This window comes from Bombina bombina, chromosome 2 (genome assembly GCF_027579735.1).
Source record: "Bombina bombina isolate aBomBom1 chromosome 2, aBomBom1.pri, whole genome shotgun sequence".
NCBI classification, from domain to species: Eukaryota; Metazoa; Chordata; class Amphibia; order Anura; family Bombinatoridae; genus Bombina; species Bombina bombina.
In genome coordinates this window covers 1,246,660,643-1,246,685,197 of record NC_069500.1, presented here as the reverse complement: position 1 = coordinate 1,246,685,197, position 24,555 = coordinate 1,246,660,643, and the positions used below count along the sequence as shown (strand labels likewise).

The following is a 24,555-nucleotide window of genomic DNA, read 5'->3' as shown; positions in this document are numbered from 1 at the left end:
CTGTAGATAGAATACATTGTATCTGAAGCATACATTTCAAAAGGATTTAGTGATACTCTAGTTCTATTTGTGTTTTTTTATTTTACTACATTTATCAAAACAAGTGATTATGTAGCCAGGTCAAAATCTTAAGTTAATTTCCTTTTTCTACTATATAGTATGTATATATTGTAGGTTTGTTTTTGTGCACAATGTACAGATTCTATACTGCAATGAACTATAAAAATATGTACAGAGAAACGTCAACAATTAAAAAATGAATGTACTAGTTTAAGTTATGGAAAAAAAGGAAAGCAATGTGACCGTAACATACATTATAAAGATGGAGAGTAAGGTGAAAACCAAAACAAAACAAAAGAACAAAACAAAAAAACAAAAACAAAACAAATGCAAAAAGCAATGGACACACTGATACCTAGACGCATTTATTATATGTAACAAAACTTAAGTACGAGGTGCATATTCAGCACAGCATGTACACAAATGTTTGTGCTCACCTTTTTTAGGACACATTGCTGGGAAAATAAAATAATAATAATAAAAAAAAAACTTTAAAAAAGAATTTGGATAGAGATACTTCAATAAACATTAAAACAGCAAAATCCCTAAAAAATGACCAGTAAACATTTACAACTTTATTTATAAAGTTGCAAACTCCACCCAAATTTTTTATTTTAAAAAAATTGATAATTTTTACAATATTAATTCAAATCTGGGACCAACATTATAAAACTGAATGCAAGACTGTCTTCATTCATACAGTATTCCATCATTATTAGATTAAAAGGGTATTTAAAAGGTGACACAGATGTTCTATAAAACAAACCAAAATATGTACATTTATTCCAAATTATATTAACCCAACAAAACCAGGACAAGAAAAAAAAAACAAAACAAAAAAATTCTCTGAAATGTAAAAATATTGTGGGTTAAAGTATTTTCCCTCCACTATAAGTGATTGGAAAAACTATATAAACAAACATAACTACATAAAACTCTTTATAGAACAGGCATATTAAAAAACAAAACAAAACAAACAACAAAAAAGCCCCTGTACATCGTATTTTGTTTGAAAAGTATGCTGGCAGCAAATTTTACATGAGACCATTAAGAAATATAAAATAAAGAACCATTTATCAATATTCAAACCCTACGCCTCCTTTACAACTGGATCCTTATTGTGTTCGAGAAGTATTATAATCTGTTTAGCAGGAGTCTATTAGCATCATAAAAGGAATACAACTAAACAGGATGTATATCCTCAAATCTATTATCATATAATGGTACCTCCTGCATTTCTCAAGTGAAGAATTATACAAACACGCTGTCTTCAAGACAACTTAAACATGGTCTTAAAAGCAATGAAGGCATATGGATTTGCTTTGTTACAGCCATAATGTAGGATCACCATTAGCTTAATTACATTTTCATTTAAAAACACCCCTCCCCAAATAAAAAGTCTCTGATAAATTTAAGTTTTTGGCCTTGTGAACTTCTATTTTACAATTCAGTAGAGGATTTTTCTTCTAAGAAAAATGTTCACCAGTTTACATGTTTTTAAAATGTAGAAAGCAGTTAAGGTCTGAGCAAGTTCAGCTTATGTGTAGAAAATGTTGAAATCCGGTTCATGCCTTGATTTGGATTTAATTTTTCTCTTTATTAAGGTGTCCTTTTACCTGAAAATTGAAACAACAAGAAAGAAAAAATATTTAAGTCATCAATAAATGTAAAGAACATTAAAATAAAACTGGTAAAATTATAATTTAGCATAAATTGCACTTAAATATATATAAAACTTTGAATAGGCTTATATTAAAGAAATATACATACATTACACACACACACACACAAACACCTCTCTCTCTATATGTGTATATATACAGGGAGTGCAGAATTATTAGGCAAATGAGTATTTTGACCACATCATCCTCTTTATGCATGTTGTCTTACTCCAAGCTGTATAGGCTCGAAAGCCTACTACCAATTAAGCATATTAGGTGATGTGCATCTCTGTAATGAGAAGGGGTGTGGTCTAATGACATCAACACCCTATATCAGGTGTGCATAATTATTAGGCAACTTCCTTTCCTTTAGCAAAATGGGTCAAAAGAAGGACTTGACAGGCTCAGAAAAGTCAAAAATAGTGAGATATCTTGCAGAGGGATGCAGCACTCTTAAAATTGCAAAGCTTCTGAAGCGTGATCATCGAACAATCAAGCGTTTCATTCAAAATAGTCAACAGGGTCGCAAGATGCGTGTGGAAAAACCAAGGCGCAAAATAACTGCCCATGAACTGAGAAAAGTCAAGTGTGCAGCTGCCAAGATGCCACCAGTTTGGCCATATTTCAGAGCTGCAACATCACTGGAGTGCCCAAAAGCACAAGGTGTGCAATACTCAGAGACATGGCCAAGGTAAGAAAGGCTGAAAGACGACCACCACTGAACAAGACACACAAGCTGAAACGTCAAGACTGGGCCAAGAAATATCTCAAGACTGATTTTTCTAAGGTTTTATGGACTGATGAAATGAGAGTGAGTCTTGATGGGCCAGATGGATGGGCCCGTGGCTGGATTGGTAAAGGGCAGAGAGCTCCAGTCCGACTCAGACGCCAGCAAGGTGGAGGTGGAGTACTGGTTTGGGCTGGTATCATCAAAGATGAGCTTGTGGGGCCTTTTCGGGTTGAGGATGGAGTCAAGCTCAACTCCCAGTCCTACTGCCAGTTTCTGGAAGACACCTTCTTCAAGCAGTGGTACAGGAAGAAGTCTGCATCCTTCAAGAAAAACATGATTTTCATGCAGGACAATGCTCCATCACACGCGTCCAAGTACTCCACAGCGTGGCTGGCAAGAAAGGGTATAAAAGAAGAAAATCTAATGACATGGCCTCCTTGTTCACCTGATCTGAACCCCATTGAGAACCTGTGGTCCATCATCAAATGTGAGATTTACATGGAGGGAAAACAGTACACCTCTCTGAACAGTGTCTGGGAGGCTGTGGTTGCTGCTGCACGCAATGTTGATGGTGAACAGATCAAAACACTGACAGAATCCATGGATGGCAGGCTTTTGAGTGTCCTTGCAAAGAAAGGTGGCTATATTGGTCACTGATTTGTTTTTGTTTTGTTTTTGAATGTCAGAAATGTATATTTGTGAATGTTGAGATGTTATATTGGTTTCACTGGTAAAAATAAATAATTGAAATGGGTATATATTTGTTTTTTGTTAAGTTGCCTAATAATTATGCACAGTAATAGTCACCTGCACACACAGATATCCCCCTAAAATAGCTATAACTAAAAACAAACTAAAAACTACTTCCAAAACTATTCAGCTTTGATATTCATGAGTTTTTTGGGTTCATTGAGAACATGGTTGTTCAATAATAAAATTAATCCTCAAAAATACAACTTGCCTAATAATTCTGCACTCCCTGTATATATATATATATATATATATATATATATATATATATGTATATATGTATATATATATATATATATATATATATATATATATATATATATATATATATATATATATATATATATATACACACACAGTATATATTTCTTAAAACCAGTCTAGGCCAAAATAAACTTTCATGATTCAGATAGAGCATGTAATTTTAAACAGTTTTCCAATTTACTTTTATCACCAATTTTGCTTTGTTTTCTTGGTATTCTTAGTTGAAAGCTTAACCTAGAAGGTTCATATGCTAAATTCTTAGACCTTGAAGCCCACCTCTTTTCAGATTGCATTTTAACAGTTTTTCACCACTAGAGGGTGTTAGTTCACGTATTTCATATAGATAACACTGTGCTCGTGCACGTGCAGTTATCTGGGAGCAGGCACTGATTGGCTAGACTGCAAGTCTGTCAAAAGAACTGAAAAAAGGGGCAGTTTGCAGAGGCTTAGATACAAGATAATCACAGAGGTTAAAAGTATATTATTATAACTGTGTTGGTTATGCAAAACTGGGGAATGGGTAATACATGGATTATCTATCTTTTAAAACAATAAAAATTCTGGTGTAGACTGTCCCTTTAAGTAATAACAGGCTAGCAAATAACCGTTAAATTTGAAAAACGTTAAGATGCAGATTTCTCTCCTCCATTTACAGGAAGTGAGAGAATAACAAGTGCGCAATTTAGATAACTTGTACCGCCACACAAGCCTCGCCCATCGTGGGCGTGTAAAAAATAACGTCTCAGCAGACATCTTTAATGAAAATAACGATAACAAAATACCAAATTGAGCCAAGTACTCCTCAAGTCCCCAGTGCCTGCAATACTGCCATACATAATCCCCCTTATAACACTAGGGGAAATGTAATAATATCCCTGTCAGGGAAAAAGTAAAGTGCCATGTATTTTTCCTTAAAGAAGCTTAAGAAAATAAATTAGCACTTACTTCAATAATCTGCCTGGCAGCAAGCAGCTCACTAGGTTTGAGAGGTCCTTTCCCTCACATGGACCTGTGGAAAATAATAAGGGCAGCAATTTTTATTTAAATATGAGGGAGGCGCAGTGAGAATTATGTCCCACAAGTTCCCTTTGTTTAAAAGCCACCAATGCTCTACTGAAGAGACTGAAATGGACTACAGCTACCCCCTGGAGTAAAAACAGCACATACTAGTACAGCAAATAAAATAAACTCTTGATTGAAGCATCTTTCCAGACACTTAACTTTACCACTTCCTTACACTAACGTAGGCAAAGAGAATGACTGGGGTGGGAAGGAAGGGGGGTGATATTTAACAGCTTTGCTGTGGTGCTCTTTGCCGCCTCCTGCTGGGCAGGAGTGATATTCCCAATAGTAATTAGATGCCCCTTCCACCTTGGAGACCGTTTTCCAGCATGGAAGGTACATCATAATACTTGTTAAGTTTACTAGACTTTTGTAGGGTTGACAATGACAGTAGAGTCAGAGTCGTCCAGAGTAGCCAAAACCTCCTTAGTAAACGGAGATGTTCTAGCTTAAACCTGAAGGATAGAACTTCAGCATCAGAGGAAGGAATTACACTGTCAGTATCTGAGATCTCACCCTCAGATGCTATGCTACCGAAGGATCCTCCTCATCAGATCTATGAGAGGAAACATTCGGAATAGCCACGGCAGAGTCGGATACCTTATGCACTGATTCTTTAGAATTCCTCTTGCGCTTTCCCTGTAACATGGGAAAAACAGACAACGCATCAGAAACTACAGAAGACATGAGGGAAGCAATGCCCTGCAAGGAGACCCCAGCCGGAGCTTGAGATGAAGCGCAGGGCACTGAATTAATGGGTACTCAAATTTTGGACACCCGAGGAGAAAAATGTGGCATATCTTGCACATTGTCAGAAGACTCGTGGACAGCATCTGTCTTAGACAATATAGGCTCAAAAAATGTATCCTTAAGATTTCATGTTCTCTCAACACATGAGGACAAAAAGGAATTGGTGGTTTAATATTAGCATTTAACCATAAAGGACATCTTATAATCTGTAACAGAGTCTTGGTCCATCTTAACAGAATAAAAATAAATAATTAAAATATGTACATTTTAAATAAACAACTTTACTGTTTCTTTAAATTTTAAAACAAAACTGCTTTATTTTTGATGCAATGTAAAAACAAAACTTATATTTTTTGAACAAATACAAAAACGTAACTGCTTTATTTTACAAAGATATTGAAAAATAAAAAACGTCTTAACACCTCAGCAATAGCTTTGCTGATGTGCCTACCTTGCAGGAAAAAGATATATATATTTCTTAAAACCGGACTCCAGACTGGAGCTGTTTAAGTAATAACAGGCTAACAAATAACCGTTAAATTTGAAAAACGTTAAGATGCAGATATCTCTCCTCCATATACAGGAAGTGAGAGAATAACAAGTGCGCAATTTAGATAACTTGTACCGCGCCACACAAGCCCTGCCCATCGTGGGCGTGTAAAAAATAACGTCTCAGCAGACATCTTTAATGAAAATAACGATAACAAAATACCAAATTGAGCCAAGTACTCCTCAAGTCCCCAGTGCCTGCAATACTGCCATACATAATCCCCCTTATAACACTAGGGGAAATGTAATAATATCCCTGTCAGGGAAAAAGTAAAGTGCCATGTATTTTTCCTTAAAGCAGCTTAAGAAAATAAATTAGCACTTCAATAATCTGCCTGGCAGCAAGGCAGCTCACTAGGTTTGAGAGGTCCTTTCCCTCACATGGACCTGTGGAAAATAATAAGGGCAGCAATTTTTATTTAAATATGAGGGAGGCGCAGTGAGAATTATGTCCCACAAGTTCCCTTTGCTTAAAAGCCACCAATGCTCTACTGAAGAGACTGAAATGGACTACAGCTACACCCTGGAGTAAAAACAGCACATACTAGTACAGCAAATAAAATAAACTCTTGATTGAAGAATCTTTCCAGACACCTAACTTTACCACTTCGTTACACTAACGTAGGCAAAGAGAATGACTGGGGTGGGAAGGAAGGGAGGTGATATTGAACAGCTTTGCTTTGGTGCTTTTTGCCGCCTCCTGATGGGCAGGAGTGATATTCCCAATAGTAATTAGATGATCCGTGGACTCGTGTCATTAGAAAGAAAATAATTTCCTTAAACATGATTCCCATACTGAAACTGCAAAGGGAAATATACACAGAACTGACTCATGGCAAATATAAGTAAACACATATATTTAGAACTTTATAAAAATACATAAAGCGCCAACCATAGCTGAGAGTGTCTTAATGATACATACTTACCGAAAGACAGCCATCCACATATAGCCAAACCAGTACTGAAAACTATCAGCAGAGGTAATGGTATAAGAGTATATCGTCGGTCTGAAAAGGGAGGTAGGAGATGAATCCCTACGACCGAAACAGAGAACCCTTACAAAAAGATTTTCCGTGAGAGAAACCATAAAAATCAATAGGCGATACTCTCTTCAAATCCCTCTGACAAACACTGTACTCTAAGAGAAATTGGGCTTCAGAATGCTTAGAAGCACTTATAGAAGAAATCATAAAAATCAAGCACAAACTTACTTCACCACTTCCATAGGAGGCAAAGTTTGTTAAACTGAGTTGTGGGTGTGGTGGGAGGTGTATTTATAGGCATTTTGAGGTTTGGGAAACTTTGCCCCTCCTGGTAGGATTGTATATCCCATACGTCACTAGCTCACGGACTCTTGCCAATTACATGAAAAAAAATAAACTTTCATGATTCAGATAGGGCATGTAATTTTAAATAACTTTCCAATTTACTTTTATCACCAATTTTGCTTTGTTCTCTTGGTATTCTTAGTTGAAAGCTAAACCTAGGTAGGCTCATATGCTAATTTCTTAGACCTTGAAGGCCACCTCTAATCTGAATGCATTTTGACAGTTTTTTTTACCACTAGAGGGTGTTAGTTTATGTGTCATATAGAGAACATTGAGCTCAGGCACGTGAAGTTATCTAGGAGTCAACACTGATTGGCTAAAATGCAAATAAGGGGGCAGTTTGCAGAGGCTTAGATACAAGGTAATCACAGAGGTAAAACGTGTATTATAACTGTGTTGGTTATGCAAAACAGGGGAATGGATAATAAAGGGATTATCGATCATTTAAACAAAAAAAAATCCTGGTATTGGCTGTCCCTTTAATTTGCTAGAAAAAAAAAGTTAAGACTAAGCTAATATGTTATCCTATAGCAACACAACAGATGTAATTACAAGTTGTTTACTGTCCTTTTAATTTTGACTTTACCGACCTTTTTAACTGCAGATGAATAACTATCTTTCTACCTACACAGAAGTTTGCCTGGAAGTAATACAGAAGCCATTATCTGTATTAACAAACAATCAAAGAAGCTTAGAACAGGCGAAGGAGTATAATCCAGTAGAAATCACTTTTCAAAATTTCCTTAAAGTACATGCATCATGACTCAGTCAGATGTAGCTTTTATGTAAAGGATGAAATGTAGATATATTATATTTTGAATTCTTACCGTTGTAGATTCATTTGCCTTTGTGCTTTTTTTTTGGATGTTTGTTCCTGTTTTGGTACTTTAGCATTGCCTGCCTCCAGCCCTACAGAGCTTTCTTTATTTGAGGCTGCCCTCTTCCGTCCCCTCCCTGCAGGCTTGATTGAGTCATCTTTTTTTGCTGCACTACCCTGAGATTCAGATTTTGGTGGCCGCCCTCTTCTTGGTTTGGGTGGGACTGTTTGCCCATCATCAGCTTTCTTTTCCTCTAAATTTTTGTGGATATTCTCTGACCCAGGCGATACTGCTGATCTTTTTTTTCCTCGCTCGGGTAAAAGGGTAGATGGAGTAGTCTGCTCAGAGTTCACTTCCTATCAAACATACATAATATAGAATAACTGCATTTGAAACAATTTATTTGTATTCAGAAAATAAAATCTTTTGATTTATGTATTTTATAAATAATTTCTGGGTTATGATGTTAAATCTATATACTAAACATGTTTGCTTGATTTCTTAGGTTGACACATTCACTAGAATTATTATTTTTTATATACAAAAGCAAAGAAATGTATATTACCAGGTTATCCCTGGTTGTATCATACTATGTATATAATCTTGTCAATATCATCATGTTCATTTATTCATTGTATTAAAACATACACATATTTTTATTTTAGAGAAGTTTGAGGGATAGGTGAAATATTTAAGCAGTGAAAGATTGTTATTGATTCTTGAGCAAAAGCTCGAACATTACCTTGTTTTTCACAGTCTCTGTCTTGACTGGCGTGACTGAAATTATTCTGACAGGATGCTCATCGTTTTCACTAACACCAGTTTCAGACACTTCAGAATCCAGATCCCTGAAACAAAAAGTTGAAACTAGATTTAATATACTTATTACTTTAAAGAATTAACCGTTTAGCAAGACAGATGGACTTATGTTATTGTGAAAGTTAACACCAGCATAAGTGAACTGGGCATGTCTTTATGAGCTGTATGAAGTATGCTACAAAACACCACCAAAAAGTACAATATCTATATCTTTACTCATATTCCTGGATAATATTCACCAGTGGGAACCATCTGACAATTGGAGGGTGAACATAATCAACAATTTCCCAAGGAAAAACTTGGCAGTGTTACCTGAGGTACCTCATACTCCAAGTTGTCAAGAAGTGACCAAATGAGCTAGAAAGAGACTAATTGTGATCCAGGGATGAGCCAAGATTGTGTTAAAAAACCACGCTGGTCACACCAGTGAAGTCCTACAGACCTTGTAGTAGATGCGTCTGGTGACAGTCTTAAAAGTCTGGATAAGAGTTTCAATGACACTATCGGAGAAGCCTCTCTGAGGCAAAATCAACCATTCAATCACCAGGCAGTCAGCCTCAGAGTATCTAGCTTTTGGTAAAAGAATGGACCCTAAGTTAGCAGGTCCTGACAAAAAGGCAACCACCAAGGAGGAGCAGACAACATGTTTACTAGGTCTGCATACCAAGTCCTGCGTGGCCACACAGGGGCTATCAGAATAGTTGGTATTCCATCCTGCTTGATCCGAGTGACCACACAGGTAGGAGAACAATTGTTGGAAAAAGATACACTAGGTTTAAGTTCCACAGGTCCACTAGCCCTACCTAAAGATTCCTGGACCTCGATTTGTATTTCGGGAGTCTAGCATTGTAGCGGGAAGCCATCAGCTCTATCTTGGGAGCACTCCCTTGAGGGTAGTCTGCCTGCACAGGAAATCCGCTTCCCAATTATCTAAACCTGGGATGTGGATAGCTGTAATTTTACATTGATGTCTCTCCGCCCACAGCAGGATTCAAGACAACTCCTGCATCGCCATCGAGCATTGTGTGCCACCCTAGTGATGTTGACACCAAGTTCCTTGGGCTCTCAGGGAACCCCACAAGCATCCCAGCCGGACAGACTCGTGTCTGTGGTAATCACTCAAGAGGGGCGACGGAAACCCGTTCCTAGGAGAACTGGAATTGGAGACTGCCACCAAGTGAAACTCCCTCTTGTCTGGGTGTCCAGGTAAATTAACCTGTGACAGATCTAAATGATCTCCATTCCATTTTCTGAGCATACACAACTGTAAAGCTCTGAGATGAAAGCAAACTGTATAGCATCCGAAGCCGCAACTATAGGACCTACCACTTCCAAGCATTTCGTTACCGAAGGATAAGCGTTGGAGTGAAGCAGGCGACATACCGTCTTGTAGCTTCTCTCTGAGCTGATCTGTGGGTTAAATGTGCATACTGACTATGATCGTTCCCAGAAAGTTTACCCTTGTAGCCGTAATGAGGGAGCTCTTTTCCACATTGACCTTCTAACCATGCGCCCCAAGTCACAAGAGTAACCTCTCCATGTGGACCTGAGCCACTGGCAAAGATGGAGCCTGAAACAGAATGTCGTCCAGGTAAGGAGCTACTGCAATCCCCTACATGCGAACCTCGGCTAGTGGAGATCCCAGCACCTTGGTGAACACTTGGGGTGCCTTAGCCAGTCCAGTAGTGATTGTCTAGGAAGGCGAACCACAGGAAACAGTAGTGATCTCTGTGTATCGTAATATGAAGGTACGCATCCTTCAGGTCTATTGTAGTTATGAACTGACCCTCTTGGACCAGGGAAAGGATGGATCTTATTTCCATCTTGAAGGTGGGAACTCATACGAACCTGTTGAGACCCTTCAGGTCCAGAATTGGACGGAACTTTCTTGGGGACCACAAAGAGATTGGAGTAGAACCCATTTCCCCTCTGTGCTGGGGGAACTGAAACAACCACGCTCATGGCTATGAGGACTTCCACACAGTGGAGTTAAGCCGATCCCTTTACTGGGTTTCCCAAAACCATTGAAAGAAGGAAGCAGTCCCTTCGAAAATGGAACTGAAAACTTATTGTGTCCCTGACAAACTATGACCAGTAACCAAGAGTCCAGGACGGACTGAGCTCACTCCCTCTAAAAGAGAGATAGTCTGCACCCAACATGACATGGTCCCAGGTCAGGGGTGATCCCATCATGCTGACTTATTGTGCTAGGAAGCCTTTTTTTGGCCGCTTGCTTTTGCTTCATCCTGGGTGGGTTTCCAAAATATGCAGTGCCACAGCACCAGGTCTTTCAAGGCTTTTATTCAAACATTAGAAACAGATAGAAATGCAAAGCGACGTTTCATGAGCGATTCCCTTAATCATGCTTACAACATACATGTGTGCACTGTCTATTTATAGGGTAATGGATTTAACCCTTTACTTTTCAAATAATTTCATAGTGTTATGGCACCCTCTAGCTGCCACTTAGATCTAATACATCTAATTGTTAAATAATTTTTCTTCCAAATATCAAAGTTAGTGCAAACAAATAAAAAATAAACTACTATAGACTGGAGCTGCATTGGACCTTCTCCATAATTAAATAAATGCTGTAAAGTCTTACTCTAGGCCCTTAGGTACCATGGAATTTAACCTATGGATCCAAAAGGACTCCTCCTGTTCTAATAACTCTATTACCTCCTCTTCATAGTTTTCCTATACTATCTATGACTTGCCATCTTAACTGACTTATATTGTGACTAGCATCCAGAAAATGACTAGACACTGGAGCATTTAAATCCCCACATCTGATGTTGGAGCTATGTTGAGACATCCTATCTCTTACCTTTCATCGGACATGGGCATTTTATTAGGTAAACGACATAGGATGATTCACACGAATAGTGTTCTCAAATTTTATTTTTTTCCCCTGTCAAATGGGTGGGTTTCTAGGTAGCCCTGGGAGAATCTGTCTTGGGCGTTTCCATGCTCCCCTGGTTCCTGTTCTGACAAAAGGAACAAAAAAACATTACACCTAGCAACCTTTGGGCTTAGACTTCTTGTCCCTTTCCACCTCTAATCGTAGCTATAATAGAATTCAGACCTGGACCGAACAGGGTCTGCAGGACAAGTATAGTAGCATTGACATAGAAACAGTATTCGCCGACCATGACTTGAACCTCAAGCCCTCCTGGCCACAAATGCAAAGCTTGAGTTCTTGACATTGATGCGGATAATTTGAATAATGGCATCCCTGATAAAGGCATTTGCCAAGGACTACCCCAGCCGGGGTCGGACCACTATGTTCACAGTGTTGGACAGGGAGGTGAGCAATAGTCTAAACTTGAGAAGCCACAGTAGGGCTTGCTGGAGAGAGGCAACATGGAATTTCCTCAGAGGGCTGTTCAATTGGGTCTACTGTATAAGACGTCAGGACGTATGTTAGGCAACAATTGCATAATTGTGTCAGAGGGCACACTGTACTTAAAGGGACAGTCAAGTCCAAAATAAACTTTCATGATTCAAATAGGGCATATAATTTTAAACAACTTTCCAATTTACTTTTTTCACCAATTTTGCTTTGTTCTCTTGGTATTCTTAGTTGAAAGCTAAACCTAGGAGGTTCATATGCTAATTTCTTAGACCTTGAAGGCCTCCTCTAATGTAAATGCATTTTGACAGTTTTTCACCACTAGAGGGCATTAGTTCATGTGTTTCATATGGATAACATTGAGCTCATGCACATAAATTTACCCAGGAGTGAGCACTGATTGGCTAAACTGCAAGTCTGTCAAAAGTACTAAAATAAGGGGGCAGTCTGCAGAGGCTTAGATACAAGGTAATTACAGAGGTAAAACGTGTATAATTATAACTGTGTTGATTATACAAAATTGGGGAATAGGTAATTAAGGGATTATCTATCTTTTGAAACAAAAATTCTGGTGTTGACTGTCCCTTTAATTTGCAAAGCATACATTTATTGTTGTCAATGGAATGTATCAAGGAAAATTCCTCCAGACTATTAAAATAGAATCATCCATAAAACCATGGTGTGTAATGACAATTGTGTCAGTCTCTCGCAGCGGGGTACCCCAGGTTTCCAATGCACAAATCAACGGTCCAATTTAAGCCCTGTTTAGTGATCCGGCCGAGCCGCTTTGCTACCGCTCTCCCACAGGTCTGTTGCACAGTGGAGATGAAGCGGAAATGGAGTTGAAGCGCCGTATACGGCAGGAAACTGTGTCTCCGCCCACCTTCGCAGCGTGTATCAACAAAAGGCCTGCGAAATAGTGATTATAGCCCACAAAGTTTATTGAGTTAACGGATCACTGGTATCAAATTCTAGTGCGACTGTATCACCAATACCCGTTGATGCTATGGAGTCATCCCTAGGACTGAAAACATAAATTATGCTTACCTGATAATTTCCCAATTTTGGTCCGCCCATCGGAGTATACGAACGGGGGGCCATAGACTCTCCTCATACACAAGGAAATGAAATTATCATCAGGTAGGCATAATTTATGTTTTCCTTCTTAATATGAGGAGAGTACACAGCATCATTCCTTACTGTTGGGAAAACTATACCCAAGCTCTAGAGGACACTGAATGATCACTGGAGGGTAAACGAGAGAGGCAGACCCTAATCTGATGGCACCATAGCCTGCAAATCCTTTCTCCCAAAAGCTGCTCCGCCTGAAATAAAAATGTCGAACTTGTAATATTTTCAAAAAAGTATGTAAGGAGGACCAGGTAGCCACCTTACAAATCTGACATAGAGGCCTCATTCTTAAAGGCCCAAGAGGAAGCCACCGCTCTAGTGGAATGAGCCGTAATCCTCTGAAGAGGTCAAAGTCCCACTGACTCATAAGCTAAGCGTATAACACTTCTCAACCAAAAAAAAAAAAAAAGGAAGTCGAAAAAGCCTTCAGACCCTTACGCTTCCAAACAATAACAAACAAGGAAGAAGTTTGTCTAAAATCCTTAGTAGTTAGAAGTTAAAACTTCAAAGCTCGAACCACATCCAGATTATGAAGTAAACGTACCTTCGAAGAAGAAAAATTAGGACACAAGGAAGGAACCACAATCTTCTGATTGATACTGCGATCAGACACAACCTTCAACCCAAGCTGGTACGTAGGACAGCCTTATCAGTGTGGAACACCAGATAAGGAGGTTCACATTGCAAGGTAGCTATTTCAGAAACTCTGCGTGCCAACGCAATAGCCAATAGAAAGAGAACCTTCCAGGACAACAATTTGATGTCAACCAAATGCATAGGCTCAAACGGAGTCCGCTGCAAAAACTTAAGAACAAGATTCAAACTCTAAGGTGAAGCATTAGATCTAAACACAGGTATGATCCTAACAAAAGATTGCACATCAGGGAGCTCTGCAAGCCTCTTGTGCAGAAAAACAGATAGGGACTAAATCTGTTCCCTCAGGGAACTGGCAGAAAGGCCCTTCTCCAGACCCTACTGTAGAAAATAAAGTATCCTGCCAGCCTTAACCTTATGCCAGGCTAAACCACGCTCTTCACACCAGAATAAGTAAGCTCTCCACACCTTATGATAGATGCGACGAGTAACAGGCTTACAAGCCTGAATGAGAGCATCAATAACACTCTCAGAGAAACCTCTCTTGGCTAGGACTAAGCATTCAATCTCCACGCAGTCAGCCTCAGAGAATCTGGATTTTGATGAACAAAAGGACCCTGTTCCAGCAGATCCCTGCGTCAAGGAGATCCCCACCAGGTTCGCGAACCACAACCTTCGCGGCCACGATGGAGCAATCAGTATTGCTGATGCCTGCTCCTGCTTGATGCGAGCCACTAAACAAGGAAGAAGTGGTAATGGCGGGAAAATGTAAATCAGGTTGAACCTCCAAGGCACTGCTAATGCATCAATTAGCTCTGCTTGAGGATCCCTGGATCGCGACCCATATCTGGGTAGCTTGGAATTGAGCAGGGACGCCATAAGATCTTTTTCCGGCGTCCCCCAATTGTTGCAAATCTCCGCAAACACCTTGGGATGGAGAGACCATTTCCCCGGATGAAAGGATTGTCTGCTGAGGAAATCCGCTTCCCAGTTGTCCACACCAGGAATGTGGATGGCCGCAAGCAGTTGTGGTCCTCTGCCCACTCCACAATCCGAGATACTTCCTTCATAGCTAGGGAGCTTCTCGTTCCCCCCCGATGGTTGATGTAAGCCACCGAGGTTATGTTGTCTGATTGGAATCTGATAAACTGGAACGCACCCAGAAGAGGCCAAGCCTTCAGAGCATTGAAGATTGCCCAAAGTTCCAGAATGTTGATTGGGAGGAAGGATTCCTCTCGAGTCCACAGGCCCTGTGCCTTCCTGGTACCCCAAACAGCTCCCCATCCTGACAGACTTGCGTCCGTAGTCACAATCTTCCAGGATGGTCTCAAGCAGGATGTCCCTTGAAACAGGTGATCTGGAAAGAGCCACCAGGAGAGCGATTCTCTCGACCGGTTGTCCAGAGAAGTCTGTTGAGACAGATCCGAATGATAGCCGTTCCACTGTCTCAGCATGAACAGCTGTAGTAGTCTGAGATGGAATCTGGCAAAAGTAATGATGCCCATGCTCGACACCATGAGACCAATCACCTCCATACACCGAGCCACAGAGGGCCTTAAGGAGGTCTGGAGGGCAAGACAAGCAGAAGTTAGCTTGTAACGTCTCTGGTCTGTAAAGAATATCCTCATGGATATAGAGTCTATTATAGCACCCAGGAATTCCACCCTGGTACTGGGAATAAGAGACCTCTTTTCTAAGTTTATTTTCCATCCATGAGATCGAAGAAGAAACAGAAGAGATTTCAAATGATTCTCTGCCAGATGACAAGATGGTGCTTGAACCAGAATGTCAGACAAGTATGGAGCTACTGCTATACCTCTGGTTCTGGCAACTGCAAGCAGAGCCCCTAGGACCTTCGTAAAAACTCTTGAAGCAGTAGCTAGACCAAACAGAAGTGCAATAAACTGGGAGTGCTGGTCCAGGAACGGAAATCTTAGGAACTTGAAGTGTTCCTTGTGGATTGGAACATGAAGGTAAGCATCCTTCAGATCTATAGGGTCATGAACTGTCCCTTCCTGAACTAAAGGAAGGATTGACCTTATCGTCTCCATCTTGAATGAGGGGACAGATAGGAATTTGTTTAAGCACTTTAGGTCCAGAATTGGGTGGAAAGTTCCCTCCTTCTTTGGGAACACAAACAGGTTTGAATAGTATCCAAAACCTCTTTCTGCGAGAGGTACCGGGACAATGAGTCCTAGGGAGGAGAGATCCCCCAGAAAGGCTTCCCTCTGTTCTGGCCTGGAAGACCGGTTTGTTAGGAGGAATCTGCCCCTGGGTGGATGAAACTTGAAACCTATCATGTATCCCTGAGCGATGACCTCCAGGACCCACAAGTCTTGCACGTCCCCAAAGTAAGCGTGTGAAAAGAGTGAAGTCTGCTCCCTACGTGATCCAGAACCGGATCGGGGGCCGACTCTTCATGCCAACTTTGTCTAGGCGGGCTTCTTGCTCTGCTTGGATTTATTCCAGGACTGAGTCTGCTTCTAAGTACCCTTGGATTGCTCAGGCTTTGCAGAGGGCTGCTGACGTTGGGATTTAATCAAAACGAAAATTAGGACCTTGTCCCTTAGGCTTGTTGTTCTTATCCTACAGTAAAAAGGCACCTTTGCCTCAAGTAACCGTGGAGATAATTGAGTCGAGGCATGGACCAAACAAAATCTTTCCCTTAAAGGGAAGGGAAAGAAGTCCGCAGATCAGGACTTCAGCCAGAGTGCCTTGACTTGAACAAAAAAACCTGAAGCCTTAGCAGGCAGGTGAATAATTTGCATCACAAATAAAAGAATTAGCCACCCTTAAGGCCTTAATTCTTTCTTGGATCACGTCGAGGGGACCCTTCACCTCGATCAACTCAGATAAGAAGTCGCACCAGTAGGTAGCCGCTCCAGCAAACGCAGCAACAGCCGCTGGTTGAAACAAATATCCTGTATGTTGAAACATCTTTCTTAACAGAGTTTCTGTCTTTTTATCCATGGGCTCTTTAAACGATGAACTATCCTCAAGCAGGATAGTAGTGCATTTAGCAAGCGCGGAGATAGCGCCATCCAACTCCAATTGAGAGTCCGGGACCAGGACCAATTTCTTAAAGGAAGACCAAGGGGAAAAGGAAGAACCAATCCTTTCCCATTCATTCTTAATGTTTGCCATCTTTAAAGGAACCGGGAAAATTTGTGGTACAACCCTGTCCTCGTAGACCTTATCTTTAGGAATCAAAGGTTTCTTTAGGGAATTTGGGCTCTGAAACCTCTAACGTAGCCAAAACTTCCTTCAACAGAAAGCGTAAATGTTCAATCCTAAATCTAAAGTCTGGTTCCTCCGCAGCTGGAGGCCTGGAGGCAGCAGATCCAGATGCAAAAAGTGCGCCCTCTGAAGTATCAGAGGCGCCTTCATTATTGGATAATCTTGTATCAGATAAATCCAACAAACTAGTTGATGACCCATGGGATGGATAGAAATATTTCACCTTTCGCTTGTGCTTAGCAGGGCGAGGTAAAGCACTAAAGGCCGCAGACACCGCCGTTTGTAACTGCGCAGTAAAGTCTGGCGGTAAAAGGCCCCCTCCAGATTGAGGATTAGGAGTTCTACGGGAAGCTGCATGTGTATTAGAAGATGACTGGGTGCGAACCTCACCGGACGGAGACTCCTCAGAGGTGGATGGCTCAGTGGTATCAAACACATTAACCTTCTTTGACATGATTACTTTATCAAGGCATGTGAAACAGTTGAGCGGGCTGGTATACCGCGGCCTTCTCCCAATATAGACAGGTATTCAACTTAGGTAAAGAGGGAGTACCCTCTAATGCATCAGAATCCTCCATAGCTTGCGCTTACAAAGCAGACTATTGATTAATAAGAAAAAAAGGCAACTTTATACCCCCAATGGCTGGGGCACTCAACACCTCCTATGACCCAGGCAAAACAGAGAAACCACTTCTTCTCCGGTAAACCGCACAGTCAGGAAAGAGAAAATAAGTGTGAACACACCCGGTCACATGGTGCGTAATTCAGGACCGCCCCTGCTATACTAGCAAAAAAAAAAGTGCCAAGCCTTTCAGGCTGCACAGCTCACAAAACGAAAGTAAAAACAACTGCCTGAGCCCAAAAACCATCTCACACATGTCGCAGCATAATCAAATAAATGTATGTGATTAATCCAAACTGTTCAATAATGCCCCTCCTGAGATATTAACTCTTGATTCCACACAGATAAAAGGAGCCACACTGTGACCCTGTCTTCTGGCATTATCATATGTATAAAAAATGAAACGATCTTACCGGAATCTATGCCGTGGAACAGAAATGCAGCCTCTCAAGTTTGACAGTCTTGTAGCATCACTCCTGACATGGACTTGAGTGATAGAAGCAGGCAGTGAAACTCATCAACACTGATTGCTTAGAAACTGTTAATACGAGTCTGGATGGGTTCGCAGAAAGACTCTCCCTGCATCTCCAGACTCTAACCTTCGTCAGTGCTCTCACTGAGAGGCTGACAAGACTACTTAAAACTCCAGTCAGATTTCGAAGGATAGATACCCGTCATAAGGAACTACTCTAAATCTTCTGACACTTCTCTGCCAAACTCCTGTGACGAAAGGCAAAGAACGACTGAGATATGAGGGAAGTAGGGGGAGTATTTAAAGCCTTTGGTGGGGTGTCTTTGCCTGCACCTGGTGGCCAGGTTCAGTATTTCCCAACAGTAAGGATTGATGCCATGAACTCTCCTCATATTAAGAAGGAAATGCTTGTCTGTGTCCTGTATAATGGCACGCGTAAAGCACTTCCCTCTGAGCCACATAAATGTTTACTGAGCCAGATAAATGTTTACTGAAGTATGGCTGGATACCAGATAAACCGGTCTGCTTATGCCAGGTCACTGCCTGATGCAAAGGGGACCTGAATGTGCACAGTGCACCTAGTATAGAGACAGCCTTAACCCCTCCTCTCCAATAAACAAGTTGCCATGAGAGAGGGGAAAATGTATTAAGTATAATTCACACTTGTTATCAGACAGGAGATTAAGGTTAAGAAACTAAAAAGGAGGAGAGGAAGTCCCAGCGTCAACCAGTGTTAAATATACTAATACTCCATTGAGATTTATATGGCTATATCATCCCCGGCTTTCAATGAGCCCTAGTTAAAACTTTTGCTTAACAGAGTACCTCTCTCTGCCTACCTCCATGATAAGAGGCAAAGAACTACTGTGAGGGTAGGGAAGGTGGGAGGGATATTTATAGCTTTGTTTGGGGTGTCTTTTCCTCTTCCTGGTGGCCAGGTAGAGTATTTTACATAGGTTATGAGTGTTCTCATGGACTCTCACTGCCAATAGAAGGAAATAACTTTATAAAGTACTACATCACTTTATGTTTTGATTATTCATTCCATGCCATTATAAAAGTTTAATATAAAAAAAGTGTGCCTGGTGTGCTTCCTCTGCTACTCCCACAAGGGGATACTAGAAGATAAGCTAATTAGTCAAGTAAGGGTGGGTGGGATATGTACACAAACTGCTCCATTGATATATAGCAGTTTAAGATTTAATGTCCCTTTAGAAAAGCAGGACATGGTAGTTATGCGTATTTGGTAGGAATTTAACTAAAAAAATGCCATTTAAAATTGGAGGAAGTAATTTTTTGCATTAATTCTTACATTTAATAATTCATAATTAAAAACTTATGTGCAAGCTCAATGGCTATGAAAAACATTAGATGTTCATTAAAACTTTCTACATCAGCTTTTGACGCTTTGATCATTGACAGAATAATCATGTGGTAAAATGTATTTAGGTACAGCAAACAATATAGTTTTAAATACAAACAAAAAGTTCAATTGTGATGCATAGTACAGCTTTATGCCTTTGTTGTAATAAAATTTTAACAAAACCTGGACCCACCTCGATCTTCCAAGTGTTTCCGTGTCTGAATTAAGACTGATGTTTATTCCAGTTTCAGATCCTGTACTTCTGTTGTATGGTCTTCGTCCAGTGGCAGAAAGAGGCTTATTTACTGCACCTAAAACACTTGTGGGTTTAGGCTTTAAAGTTAAAAAAAAAAAAAAAAAAAAAAGGAAAAGGATTTAGGATTTTTTTTTTTTTTTTTTAGAATAATCTAGTTACCCCTACATATATGTAACACAAACAGCTCGCTTATCGTGAACATGCTTAAACAATTGTAAGACACTATTAGTTTGAAATCACACCTGCTATATCTTAAAAAACTCATTTTTAAACCTTAAATTATTATGCCTTTGTCGTTAAACAAATTACTTTGGATGAATATATTTATATAAGTAAATAACATCAAATTATAGTTTTAGGTTTTTCAAGAGTCTACATTACACCAAACAATGAACTTCTCTATGTATCTATGGCCGTCCTAAAGGTTAGCAGAGAGAAAATAGAGTCCCTAGTAGATATGTGCATTCAGACGTGAACTTCTGAATTCGGAAGACGGCGGCCATTCGTACTGGTTGGTTATTTTGGTTGCTGAATTCATTCTTATGCAACACGCTAAAAACAGGGCTTTCATTAGAATCATTACAAATGTGATGACTGCGCCTGGTTGAGCATACAAGCTCACTTTAAGAGATCCCCTAACTGGATCAAAGATAAATAGTAAACGGAAAACACATAGAATAGGAGTGCCAAAGTCTAAAGTATGCAAACAGGAAAATGAATGCAATAAAGGTTTATAGATCTGAGGAATAAATCTGTAATAAATAAATCTAGTGATATATATATATATATACATACACACATATATATATATATATATATATATACACATACAAACACACTGTATATATATCTATATATATATATATATATATATATATACACACACACACACACACTGTATATATATATATATATATATATATATATATATATATGTGTTAAAACGGATTAAAACATATTTATTAAAAGCACAAAGACATAAAAAAAAAAAAAAAAAAAAAAGAGGATATATGGGTTGGGAAGCCAAATACTAGGCACAGCTGAATGTGGCTATTCCTAAACAGAAATGTGCAAAAAGGTGAACATAAATAAATGTCTTTAGAACACCTAGGTGTGTAAAAATGATGTGTACACGTTTAAAATAGAAAAGAATATAGAAAAAACATAATTTATGTTAGAACTTTCATATTGGCAAGAGCCCATGAGCTAGTGACATATGGGATATACAAACCTACCAAGAGGGGCAAAGTTTCCCAAACCTCAAAATGCCTATAAATACACCCCACACCACACCCACAGTTCAGTTTAGCAAATAGCCAAGTATTGGGATGATAGAAAAAGGAGTAAAAAGCATCAAAAAAGGAACTGGAAATATAATTGTGCTTTATACAAAAAACCATAACCACCATAAAAAGGGTGCGTCTCATGGACTCTTGCCAATATGAAAGAAATTAAATTATCAGGTAAGTTCTTACATAAATATATGTAATAATGTTTTCTTTCATGTAATTGGCAAGAGTCCATGAGCTAGTGACGTATGGGATAGTAATACCCAAGATGTGGTACTTCACAGAAGAGTCACTAGAGAGGGAGGAATAAAAATAAAACAGCCATTTTCCGCTGGAAAAATTAAATACACATTCAAAAAAATAAGTTTTTCTTATAATTGGAAAACAAAAATTAAAACATAAGCTGAGGAATCAAACTGAAACAGCTGCCTGAAGAACTTTTCTACCAAAAACTGCTTCCAAAGAGGCAAAAACATCAAAACGGTAAAATTTAGTATAGAAAGGTATAAGAATTTAGTATAGGTAGAAAAATGTATGCAAAGAAGATCAAGTTGCTGCTTTGCAAATCTGATTAACTGAAGCTTCATTCTTAAAAGCCCACAAAGTGGAAACTGATCTAGTAGAATGAGCTGTGATTCTCTGAGGCGGGGCCTGACCCGACTCCAAATAAGCCTGATGAATCAAAAGCTTTAACCAGGATGCCAAGGAAAACGCAGAAGCTTTCTGACCTTTCCTAGAAACAGAAAAGACAACAAATAGACTAGAAATCTTTAGTAGCTTCAACATAATATTTCAAAGCTCTTACAACATCCAGAGAATGTAAGGATCTCTCCAAAGAATTCATAGGATTAGGACACAAAGAGGGAACAACAATTTCCCTATTAATGTTGTTAGAATTCACAACTTTAGGTAAAAATTTAAATGAAATACGCACAACTGCCTTATCCCGATGAAAAATCAGAAAAGGAGACTCGCAACAAAGAGCAGATAATTCGGAAACTCTTCTAGCAGAAGAGATAGCCAAAAGGAACAACACTTTCCAAGAAAGTAGTTTAATATCCAAAGAATGCAAAGGCTCAAAAGGAGGAGCCTGTAAAGCCTTCAAACCAAATTAAGACTCCAAGGAGGAAAGATTGATTTAATGACAGGCTTGATACGGACCAAAGCCTGTACAAAACAGTGAATATCAGGAAGCTAAGCAATCTTTCTGTGAAATAAAACGGAAAGAGCAGAGATTTGTCCCTTCAAAGAACTTGCAGACAAACCTTTATCCAAACCATCCTGAAGAAACTGTAAAATTCTAGGAATTCTAAAAGAATGCCAAGAGAATTTATGAGAAGAACACCATGAAATATAACTCAAACTAGATAATAAATCTTCCTAGAAACAGATTTACGAACCTGTAACATAGTATCAATCACTGAGTCAGAGAAACCTCTATGACTAAGCACTAAGCGTTCAATTTCCATACCTTCAAATTTAATGATTTGAGATCCGAATGGAAAAACGGTCCTTGAGACAGAGGATCTGGTCTTAAAGGAGGTGGCCAAGATCGGCAACTGGACATCCGGACAAGATCCGCATACCAGAACCTGTGAGGCCATGCTGGTGCTACCAGAAACACAACAATTATTCCATGATGATCTTGGGGATCACTCTTGGAAGAAAAACTAGAGGCAGAAAGATATAAGCAGGTTGGTAAAACCAAGGAACTGCTAACGCATCCACCGACTCCGCCTGAGGATCCCTGGACCTGGACAAGTACCTGGGAAGTTTCTTGTTTAGATGGGAAGCCATTAGATCTATTTCTGGAAGACCCCACATCTGAACAATCTAAAGAAACGCATCTGGATGAGAGACCACTCCCCCGGATGTAAAGTCTAACGGCTGAGATAATCCGCTTCCCAATTGTCTACACATGGGATATGTACCGCAGGAATTAGAGAAGAGCTGGATTCCGCCCAAGAAAGTATCCGAGATACTTCTTTCATAGCTAGGGTACTGGCTAGCTGATCCCCACCCTGTCAATTATCAGGGTCCCCACCCTGATGATTGACATATGCCACAGTTGTGATATTGTCTGTCTGAAAACAAATGAATGGTTCTCTCTTCAACAGAGTCCAAACCTGCCCTGAAAAGAGTTCTAAAATATTGATTGGTAACCTCGCCTCTTGAGATTTCCAAACCCTTTGTGCTGTCAGAGATCCAAAGACAACTCTGCAACCTGAAAGACTTGCATCTGTTGTGATCACAGTCCAGGTTGGATGAACAAAAGAAGCCCCTTGCACTATACAATAGCGATCTACCACCAAGTAAGAGAGAGTCGAACATTGGGATTTAAGGATATTAATTGTGATATCCTTGTATAATCCCTGCACCATTGATTCAGCATATAAAGCTGAAGAGGTCTCATATGAAAACGAGCAAAGGGGATCACGTCCGATGCTGCAGTCATGAGACCTAAAACTTCCATGCACATAGCCACTGAAGGTAATGATTGAGGCTGAAGGTTTCAACAAGCTGAAACTAGTTTCATTTGTCTCTTGTCTGTTAGAGACAAAAGTCATGAACACTGAATCTATCTGGAAACCCTTGTTGAGGAATCAAGGAACTTTTCGGTAAACTGATCCTGCAACCATGTCTTTAAAGGGAGAGTATACACTCATTTTCATATAACTGCATGTAATAGACACTACTATAAAGAATAAGATGAACAGATACTTATATAAAAATCCAGTATAAAACTGTTTAAAAACGTACTTAGAAGCTTTCAGTGTAGCTCTGTTGAAAAGGCAGTTTGAAAGCCCACTGCAAGTGGGAAATAAGACACTCCCCCCTACCCCTTCTTTTGCATATGAAAAGATCCTTTACACAAACAGGAGCAAGCTGGAGAAGGTAGCTGACGGTATTCAAATAAAACTTTGGGGCTTGGTTAGGAGTCTGAAAATCAGAGTAATGTTATTTAAAAATAAGCAAAATTATACATTTTTAAAAAAAAAAAAAAAACTTTATGGGCTTTATAAATAGATCATCTACAAAACATTTATGCAAAGAAAAAATGAGTGTATAATGGCCCTTTAAAGAAACAACACTAGTTGATTCATGTAAGATTCGGAAGAATGAAAAGACTGAGCTAGTACCAAGATATCATCCAAATAAGGAAACACCGCAATACCCTGTTCTCTGATTACAGAGAGTAGGGCACCGAGAACCTTCGAAAAATGTTTTGGAGCTGTCGCTAGGCCAAATGGAAGAGCAACAAATTGGTAATGTTTGTCTAGAAAAGAGAATCTCTGAAAACGATAGTGGTCTGGATGAATCGGAATATGAAAATATGCATCCTGTAAGTGTTTCGTGGACATATAATGACCTTGCTGAACAAAAGGCGGAATAGTCCTTAAAGTCACCATTCTGAAAGTTGGCACTCTTACAAAACGATTCAAAATTT

At 39.5% G+C, this 24,555-nt stretch overlaps 1 protein-coding gene across 1 annotated transcript in view; it reads right to left on the bottom strand.

Annotated features, from left to right (window-relative positions):
* Positions 1-412: 412 nt before the first annotated feature.
* The window catches only part of PDS5A (PDS5 cohesin associated factor A), a 1,179,407-nt gene continuing 1,155,264 nt past the window's right edge, over positions 413-24,555 (bottom strand). The window contains exons 28-31 of the mRNA XM_053700274.1: positions 19,756-19,895; positions 8,715-8,820; positions 7,982-8,328; positions 413-1,676 (exon numbers count right to left, since the gene is read on the bottom strand). Of these exons, the coding sequence (XP_053556249.1) occupies positions 1,673-1,676; positions 7,982-8,328; positions 8,715-8,820; positions 19,756-19,895 (597 nt within the window). The 3' untranslated portion in view covers positions 413-1,672. The remainder of the gene's footprint in view (positions 1,677-7,981; positions 8,329-8,714; positions 8,821-19,755; positions 19,896-24,555) is intronic.